The sequence below is a fragment of the Aegilops tauschii genome, chromosome 4 (genome assembly GCF_002575655.3).
Source record: "Aegilops tauschii subsp. strangulata cultivar AL8/78 chromosome 4, Aet v6.0, whole genome shotgun sequence".
NCBI classification, from domain to species: domain Eukaryota; kingdom Viridiplantae; phylum Streptophyta; class Magnoliopsida; order Poales; family Poaceae; genus Aegilops; species Aegilops tauschii.
This window is the reverse complement of record NC_053038.3, coordinates 119503467-119513243: the sequence shown is the minus strand read 5'-3', so window position 1 is coordinate 119513243 and position 9777 is coordinate 119503467. Positions and strand designations below refer to the sequence as shown.

Below are 9777 nucleotides of genomic sequence, written 5' to 3'. Positions count from 1 at the left end.
TCGTTTTAAAGTCATCGGAGGAGGAACCCGCCTTGCAATGACGAAGACTATCCGCGGCGGACACCTCGTTATTGAAGTCTGGTTCGGGGGCTACTGAGGGAGTCCTGGACTAAGGGGTCCTCGGGCGTCCGGCCTGTTAGCCATGGGCCGGACTGATGGGCTGTGAAGATACGAAGATCGAAGCCTCCACCCTTGTCCGGATGGGACTCTCCTTGGCGTGGAAGGCAAGCTTGGCGATCAAATATGTAGACTCCCTTCTCTATAACAGACTTTGTGTAACCCTAGTCCCCTCCGGTGTCTATATAAACCGGAGGGCTTAGTCCGTAGAGGATAGATATAATCATAGTCATACAGGCTAGACTTCTAGGGTTTTAGCCATTACGATCTCGTGGTAGATAAACTCTTGTAATACTCATATTCATCAAGATCAATCAAGCAGGAAGTAGGGTATTACCTCCATAGAGAGGGCCCGAACCTGGGTAAACATTGTGTCCCCCGTCTCCTGTTACCATCGACCTTAGACGCACAGTTCGGGACCCCCTACCCGAGATCTGCCGGTTTTGACACCGACACCAGCCTTAGGAGGTCTCGGACTCCACCGACACTCCCGCCCTCGTCGAGCACTCAGTGTACTTCGTCAGCACAGTACTGCGTGACACGCGAGCACGCTACCCCATGTCGCAGAAGCTCCTGCTCATGCTCCTCGTTGCCTCGCGAAAGTTGCACCACTACTTCCAAGGCCACCCCATTAAGGTTGTCTCAGCTTACCCGCTGGAGAGGGTGCTCCGGAGCCCCAATGCTGTGGGAAGGGTCGCCGAAAGGAACATCGAACTACAGGCATTCCAGCTGGAATTCTGCACCACCAGGGTCATCAAGGGTGTTGCGCTCGCCGACTTCGTAGCGGAATGCACCGATGCCCCAGGGCCCGAAGCAGGCGAGGACCGGTCCCTTTCGCCAGGGGGCAAAGCTCCAGACGGCTGGGTCATGTACTTCGACGGCGCCTTTGCACGTCAGGGCGCGGGGCTGGAGCCGTGCTCATCTCGCCCACCCAAGACAAGCTCTACTACACCGTGCAGCTTTGTTTCCAACACGGGGAGAAGGTCTCCAACAACATCGCGGAGTATGAAGGCTTGATCACCGGCCTCAAGGCCCCGGCCGCTTTGGGCGTGAACCGCCTCACCATCAAGGGAAACTCCCAGCTCCTCATCAACTTCTCCAACAAGGTATACGAGCCGAAGGATGAACACGTGGAGGCATACCTGGCGGAGGTACGCAAAATGGAGAAACAACTCTTGGGTCTAGAGCTGCAGCATGTGCCTCGCGGCACGAACAAGGAAGCTAACGACATCGCCAAGAGGGCATCCAAGCGTCAGCCACAGGAGCTCGACATCTTTGAGGAGCGGCTCTTCAAGCCTTCAGCAGCGCCTCCGGCTACAGAGCCAACACTGCCTCAGGAGGAGCTCCCCCCGCCACCAACCTCGGGAGCCCCCGCTTGCGGCCCGACCTCAGGAGCATGCCTGCTCCTCGCCCTCGAGCCTCAGGAGGGGTGCTGGACCAAAGAATTCAAGGCCTACCTGCTGCAGGGAACCTTGCTGGAGAAGGAGGAAGACGCGGAGCGCGTGGCTCGGCAGGCCACAACCTACTGCATTCAGGACGGTGAGCTATACCGAAAACGACCAAACGATGTTTCCATGCGATGCATCTCCAGGGAGCAGGGGTGCGATCTGTTGACTGACATACACAGCAGAGACTGCGGACATCACTCGTCATCCCGCACCTTGGTGGGCAAGGTGTTCCGCAGCGGATTCTACTGGCCCACGGCACTCAACGACGCAACCGAGCTGGTGAAATCCTATGAAGCCTGCCAGTTCCATGCCAAGAAAATCCACCAGCCTGCTCAGGGCCTCCAGACCATCCCGCTCTCATGGCCATTTGTGGTCTGGGGGCTGGACATCTTGGGTCCGTTCCCTCGAGCGCCCGCGGGCTACCGCTACCTCTACGTCGCCATCAACAAGTTCACCAAGTGGGCAGAGGTGGAGGCGGTCGGTACAATCGCTGCCAGCTCGGTGGTCAAGTTCATCAAGGGCCTCGTGAGCCGGTTCGGGGTCCCTAATCGCATCATCACCGACAATGGCTCGCAGTTCACTATAAATCTCTTCAAAACGTATTGTGCTAATCTCGGAACGCAGATATGCTACGCCTCAGTGGCACACCCTAGGAGCAACGGCCAAGCCGAGCGTGCTAACACAGACGTCCTGAGGGGCCTCAAAGCAAGGACTTTCAAGAAGAAGCTCGAAGCCTGCAGTAGGAGCTGGCTGGACGAGCTCCAGTCGGTGCTGTGGTCCATCCGCACCACCGCGACCAAGCCGACCGGTGAAACTCCATTCTTCCTTGTCTACGGAGCTGAAGTGGTTCTCCCACATGAGGTCATGCATCGCTTCGTGTGGGTCTTGGCGTTTGACGAGCCGCACCAGGACGCCACGCAGGGGATGGACCTTGTGCTAGGGGAGGAACACCGCCGTCAAGCCTCGCTCCGAGTGGCAAGGAACCAGCAGGCGCTGCGGCGGTATCACTGTCACAGCGTCCGCTCCAGGACGCTCGAGGTGGGTGATCTCGTCCTACGGCAGGTGCTCTCCCGGGAAGGGCTGCATAAGCTTTCACCCGTGTGGGAGGGACCGTCTAGGGTCGCCCGCGTCTCCAGGCCTGGCGCCACGCGCCTGGAGACGCAGGACGGTATCCCCATCCAGAACGCCTGGAACATCCAGCACCTCTGAAAGTTCTACCCATGAAGCAAAGCCCAGTGCCTGTGAAGGTCTCTGCCCGTGACACTCTCACGTAATAATGAGGGGGGTTGTACACGTACTGGAGTCTTCGGAGAGCCGCCCTCGGGCCTCGGGGGCTCCCTCCCACGTCCTAGTGGCAGCAGTTAGCTCCACGCTGGTGAGAAGACTAGACTAGGTGCCGGACACGGCTGTTCATTTGCTTGCTTTCTGTAGTTGGTTTGTGATATTTTTAATGAAATTTGGAGTTATCATGTTTTCAGTTGCCGAGCCGGCTTTCGCCTTCGCCTTCTCTCATGCACTTCGTTTTTGGTCTAGGAGGAGCGGCAGTTGCTCGTCACTCTTCCTCGCGCGTCTCGCACGTGGGGGCTGGACAGGTGCGTGCGTGCGACGGGCTCGCCCCGCGCCGCAAACACACCTCGCCATAGCCCTGCTCCCTCAGAGCTCTGGCTTTTGCTATCCTCGTGAGACGCCCTCGAGTAAGCTCGTGACCTACGCACCCTCTTGAAGTCCCTGCCCCTCGGGTACTGTGACGTGGTGCAGTGAGCCACGACTGGCTCACGCCCGAGGGCTCACGCAAAGAGGAATAAGACACCCGACAAAGCTTTCTAACAACTCCGCAGCTTCACAATGCCTCCTGAGGCCGGAGACTCCTGAGCCGCCAGCAAGAAGGGCCTCACCAGGTAATGAAACACGCGCTCTCGTGAGGAGGGAAACTACCGCGAGTGTATCAAGCTAAGTTATCCTACCATACCCATTCGGAACATGAACACCGCAGCATAACACCGGAACAATAAACATAGCATAGCAACATAGATACCATGGTTCATTACACGCCCCTGCAGGGCTCTCCACTTTTTTCAAATGCAGGAAGAAAGGAAAGGTTAAACAAAAGCGGCACGCACAACCGCAGCAGATCACGAGGCTTGGCTCCAAGGGCCTCTCGGACTCAGCCTGAGCCTTCCTCACGCTTCACCGGAGCGTCGCGACGGGACGAACCGCCGTCATCCTTGAAGCGAGCCCGGCGGCGTGGCGGCTTGTCGTAGCCGCTGCTGCTGGTGCTCTCGCTGCAGAAGGAGCCGCCGCCGCTGGACGAGCCGCGGCCGTCGCCGAGGGCAAACTCGCCTTCCGCGTCATCACGGCCATCGCCAAGGCCAAGCTCACCATCGCCACCGCTGTCTTCGGGGCAGCACCCAGCATGGCGACCATCTTCCCCAAACACCCTCACGTAGAGGGGCGCGACGCCGTCATACTTGAAGTGGAGGGTGCACCTCCCGCTCAGGCCGCACGCGCGGGCGAACGACTGCTAACCGCGGGCCAGGGCCATGTTGCCCGCGGTGGAGACCTCCACCGCGGCCCACGAGGCCCTGCTGCAGCAACCATTGGCCTGCAGCCAGAGGCCGTCAAGGCCCATGGCTAGCAGCTCGCCGACAAAGGAGCGCGGAAGCTGGAGCCAGGTGCCGGCCGGCCGGCCTCTCTGACCACACGACAAACTCCGGGAGCACCTCCGCCGAGTGGAAGCGCGGTCGGGGAGGCCGGGCAACCACGGCGCGCCTCCCCTTGTCACAGGGACTGCCTCGCCCTGGGCGGCTCCCGCCATGAGAAGAAACACCGCCGCGGCCACCGAGGACGACGCTGGCCCCCAAAGGAGTATGCCCATGCCCCCGAGGAGCCACCGTAGGGGTCGCGGTGTGCTTACGGGGGCGGCCCCGCCCCCTCTTAGGCGGCGGCGAGCCGGGTCCCTCCTAGCGAGCCTTCCCCTTCTCGGCAGCGGAGAACCTCTTTCTCAGTGCCATAAGTACTACGGCAAGACGACGAGGCGAAGAGGAAGAACAAAGAGTGGGAGTTGAGAAGAAGGAGATGAGCAAAGTGGGCTCCGCCCCCCTCCTCATTTATAGCCAAGAGGAGGCCAACCGCCGGCCTCCACGATCACACATAATGATGGGTTTTCTCTGCATGCACCAGCGTCTCGTGAAGTCGAACGGTTGCCAAGGCAACATGGGGAAGCGGAGGCACCCACGTCCCATCTATCGCCACGCGTCGACCGAGGTCATAGGCGGTTGGGGCCCGCGGTGCTCCGCCCTTGCCATTTGGCTTCGCCTCAAAGCCAAGTTCGAGCGTACCCTGGGCCCGGGGACTACTGTCAGCATCCTAGGAATGGGGGTACCCAGACATGTCTGCCTGCGGCCCACGACGTGGCTCAGTCAACAGGCCCGGTACGACCCAACTTCTTCAACAACAACTCAAGACCCTCGCGAGGCGGACGACACCAAGACCTTCCTGGGGGCGGCCTCCCTAGGCTGGCTCCCGAGGAGCGGAGATATCAAGGCAAGGTGCTCCTCGCAAGGTTCATATGACGTGAGCCATGACGACCAAGGCCAGGCGGGGGCCAGCGGGCGCAGTGTACCAGTTTCCTCTTTGGTGCTAAGGAGGCAAGCGCAGGCGTGGGGTCCCGAGGAATCGGGCAAAGGTTTCCATATCGGTGCAACAAGACCAAGACCGCCATGACGGCAGGACGGAGGTCATCACGGAGCCCACCACAGTGTCACCACCAGAGCCTTTTGCAGGCGAAGACTACTTTTGTCAGGATAGCTTGTACTAGTTGTCTCCCTTCAAATTTGGCCGTTTTGGGATCCCTTCCCGCCTACATTTGGGAAGACAACCAAGGCCACTATAAATAGGACTTAGCCACCACCATAGATGGGACGGATCGATTCCACCCTGACCATCTCATCAGCTCGTCGAGCTCAAGAACACCTCACCTCCTGTCGGTGGAAACGACACCTATGGGATCACTGGGATCCCTTCTACGGTTGGCGGGCGCGGGTTGTGCAAAGAGCAGGTCCAGAAGCCAGCACAAGGATCGTTTACCCAGGTTCGGGCCGCAAGGATGCGTAAAACCCTAGTCCTGCTTTGGTGTATGTATTTGAGTGTTCTTGAGTTCTTGAACTAGCTACGATGCGTGTCTAGCCCAAAAGATCCGAATCCTTCCCCTGGTTGCCTCGGGCCCCCTTTTATAGATAAAAGGGGTTGCCACAATGGCACACAGGAGGTGGAAAGGTGTATAGTGGATGAGTCTATCCTCTGGCACCGTCGGACAAACGCATTTAATGCGCTGCCAACGTGCCCCTCTTGCTTTATTGGGGACGGCAAGGAAGCTCGTCCCAGCTGTCACCGCCTCGCCTGGCTGCGATGCGCGTCCGAGCTGACGACGCGTGGTAGCGCCACGTTGGCTAGCTGCTAGGCTGGCGCGGTGGTGGGGTCTTCACGAAGATCTGCATGCCACCACGCAGGTGCTAGCTAAGTCGGCGTAGAGGCCGCACGCTGCCACGCAGGTGCCTGCCCAGCTGGTTGAGCTAGCAGCTGCATGGGAGCGGCGGTGTAGTCTTGGTAGACGTGGGCCTGGCCGTGGCGACGTAAGTTTCTTCGGCAAGGGCCTTGCCGGGTCCCCGGCAAGGGTCTTGCCGCGGAACTGTGGTCATCCCCAGCAAGGGTCTTGCCAGGGGTCTCGTGGATTTCCTCGGCTAGCATCCCGCCGAGAATCGTCGTCTTCTGGTCCTCATCTGATCTTGTGTGTTTATGATCTTGACAAAGATTTGCATGCCACCACAGAGGTGCCTCCCGAGCCTTGGTTCCAATGTGGTTGTTGGCGGTGTTGGAACCCTCGGGCTCAAGGGTCGCTCACTCCGCTGGTGTGGGCAAGTTGCCCCGGCAAGGCTCTCGCCGGGGCCGCGGAGGCCGCCCCGGCAAGGGTCTTGCCGGGGGAGTCCACCTCGCCCTCTTGCTCTTTGTGTCTCTTGGTCTTGGCGTTGCTTTGGTTGCCTTGTGCTCCGGCTCCCCTCTTCTGCCCTGCTCAGTGTGGCCGTGGGCGCGGCTCTGACTGCCCATGCACAAGTAAAGGGGTAAAAAGGAGTGTCCCTACTTTTGTACACCGACAGGAGCCCCCGGGCCTAGGCCACACATAAGCGTGACACGTTGTTGGGCCAGGCCCCGAACGGTGCGCGGGCAGGCAGGGCGGATCTTTACCGCGGTAACTTTTTCGCTCGCTTGCGCTTCCCCACGACCCACGTTGAATGCGCGTCGTGAGGGTCGTGCGTGACGTGGGGGTCATGCGTGGGGCGGTTCCTGCATGCATGCGTCACATCACAGTAAATGGTAAAGAGGCGGCCCGCGCCTTCCCCATAAAAAGGAATAACCGCAGGCGCGCTGCTCATTTACCCTCCGTGCCTTCTCCAATCTCGGAACTACCATCCCTTTCTTCCTCCCTCTCAAGGTCTTGCCTTTGCTCGCTGCCACCGCGCTTTTGTCGTCCTTCATCCTTCGCCTCTCGCAGCCGCCATGGCGCCCAAAACCAGCAAAGACAAGGGAGTGGCCAAGGACGTCGGGGCGAAGGAGCCTCCGGAGAGCGAGTTGGCGGCGCGGCGGACGCAGTCCGCCTACTTCCCCTTGACGGTTGATGCGGTCCATCTCCGGGACTACTTCAAGAACCTGTGGGGGTGCAAGACGGGGGGGGGGGGGGGGGGAAGACGACGGGGCCCGGCCACGCGCGTCATCCATGCTGCTTTCGCTGAAGCTGGCCCGAATCGGTACCCATTCTTCGTTGACTACTTCTTCTGCGGGCTTTGCCCCCCTTTCTCTGATTGCTTCAATGACGTCATGCACACCTACGGCTTCCACCTTCTGGATTTCACTCCAAACGCCGTGGCGTGCATGGCTCTTTTTGCGCATCTCTGCGAGGGCTTCGCCGGAGTGCTCCCCAACATGGCGCTCTTCCGCCACTACTTTTATCCTCGAATTCAAAAGGGAGGCGCCATCTTTGGTTGTGTCGCCTGGATCCCAAGGACCAAAGGGACATACCCGGAGGGCACTCAGAAGGAGAGGTGGGTGGAGTGGCAGGGCCGGTGGTGCTAGATTGAGGAGGAGGACCCACAGGAATTCTGCTAGGTTCACTAGGCGCTGCCGGTTCACAGAAACGACTGGGGCGATGTCGACGCCGATGATGGGAAGCTCACAGTCGCCACCACCAGGTTTCATCGCCTCACCGAGGCCGGGCTCACCCTTGAGATGATCGGGGCGGATTTCATCCGCCGCCAAATCGCTCCGCTTCACAACAAGGGGAGGCCGGCCTGGCTCTTCACGAATGCGCCCGACATCATGAGGCTTCGCCCCGGCTTGGACCACAACCTCACGGTGATGGGGCAGGCCCACTTCTGCCAGCGGCTCTTCTAGCTCGACGTGAACCACGACGGCAATGTCGAGGCGTCTGGCAAGGCTGCAAAGGTCGGCAAGGTCGCCAAGGGGCCCTTGTTTGGGTTGCCGGCGGGGATGGTCCCGCTGAGCAATAACTCGCGCCAAACCAACATCATTGCCCTGATGCCGGATTTGAACGCGCTTGGCCTCGTCCCAAATTGGGCCGAGCCACCGGCACATCAGGTGCAGGAGTTCTTCGATACCTTGGTGGAGAGGTACGTTCGCGACGAGCCGCTGCTCATCTAGGACACCACCCAAGTGGAGATGGACTACATCGCCGCCAGGGCGGCGGAGGCGGAGCTCGCCAGGGAGGCCGGCAGCACCGGCGGCATGGAGGACGAGCCCGCTGTGGCCGCGGAGGAGAGGGAGCTCGCCCAGTGGGTGGAGTCCGCTGGGGAGGCTAGCAGCGCCGGCACCGGGGCCCCTCTCATTGAAGGTGTGGTCGACGAGTCGTCGGAGGAGGAGGTCGAGACTGTCGACCCTCCGGTCACGGGGAGAGGGCGAGTCTTGCGGCGGGCCAGCTCTGGCGAGCCAGTCCGGCCCGGCAGGGCCGCGCAGCCGCAGCAAACCCAGGAGGCGTCCGTGCGCCAGACGAGGGCCGCGGCAGCGAAGAAGGTGATGAAGGCTGCGGTGGCGAAGAAGAAGGCAACATCCTCTTTTTCGTCCAAGCGTCCTCGGACCCCATCTGCTTCCCCTCCTCCGGCAGATGTCGACGCGGAGGTCGTCTTCGATTTTGGGTCCCTCATCCCAAGTAGGAAGAGGAAGGCGGCAGAAGAGGAGGTGGAGGATGAGTAAGTATCTTGCTCTTTTTTGTCATCTCCGTCTCCTCAAACTATGCCGCTTATCTTGATTTGTTTTCATCTTCGCAGGGACGCAGAGACGCTGGCCCAGAGGGTGAAGAGGGCTAGGGCCTCGACGGGCGGCCAACCCCCGGCGGGCACTTCGGGTATGCCGCTGGTGGTGGTGAGCAGCCCGGACAGCAGCCCCCGGCGTAGCCCCCAGTGTAAGTTCACCACTCGCTCCCCCTCAATGCGTGCTGGGGTACGATCCCTTGGTGCTGCCCTTGCCGTGGCAGCAGGAGGAGGCGGCAGCAGGAGGAGCCACTAGGGGCCACCCCCAACACGTCGCCCCCATCAACTATGCCGCCCCGAGGGGCGTCCCCGGCAAGGGCGCCAAGCGTCGAGCCTATGCGCATGGAGGAGGAGGAGGAGAACCCAGGTGCTGGTGGCTCCGTGCTGCGCCAGATGTTGGCGGGGAAGGGGCTACTCCTTCCCATCCCGGCACGGGTAAGTGATTCGCCTTCTGTCCTTGTTCATTCCTGTTTCTTCTTTCCTTTTTTCTGAATCTTGGTCTTGGCCTCGCCTCACTCCCCTTCTCGGCATTTAGATCCTTCCCGGCGGACCCGGAGGACGTCGACACCGTCATCGATGTCATGACCGGTTTTTCAATAAAATAATTATTGAGAGACCAATCCCTTTTACGGACCAGCGAGGAAGAATTCCTTCTCACTGGTAGACAATATCTTGGTCACAGAAGAAAAATACCAGGAGTACTAAATATAATACAAGGTTGAGCAGAGACTGCCCAACAATTTATTACATTCACGCCGCTAAAACAAGACGGCGGATAGGGTGGCAAACTACTAACTCACGATAGTAACGGTGGTGGAAATATCATCGCGAAGCGAGTGATATGATTCCAGAAGACTACAGCTCATCGAGCGTCGGAGTGAGGCTCGAGAAGACTT

At 59.9% G+C, this 9777-nt stretch overlaps 1 protein-coding gene across 1 annotated transcript; it reads left to right on the top strand.

Annotated features, from left to right (window-relative positions):
- The first annotated feature begins 675 nt into the window (after positions 1-675).
- On the top strand, positions 676-3738 carry LOC141021691 (uncharacterized). The gene is made up of 4 exons (XM_073497546.1): positions 676-1005; positions 1101-1790; positions 2190-2566; positions 3651-3738. The coding sequence occupies exons 1-4, from the start codon at positions 676-678 to the stop codon at positions 3736-3738; spliced, it is 1485 nt and encodes a 494-aa protein (XP_073353647.1).
- The last annotated feature ends 6039 nt before the right edge of the window (positions 3739-9777 follow it).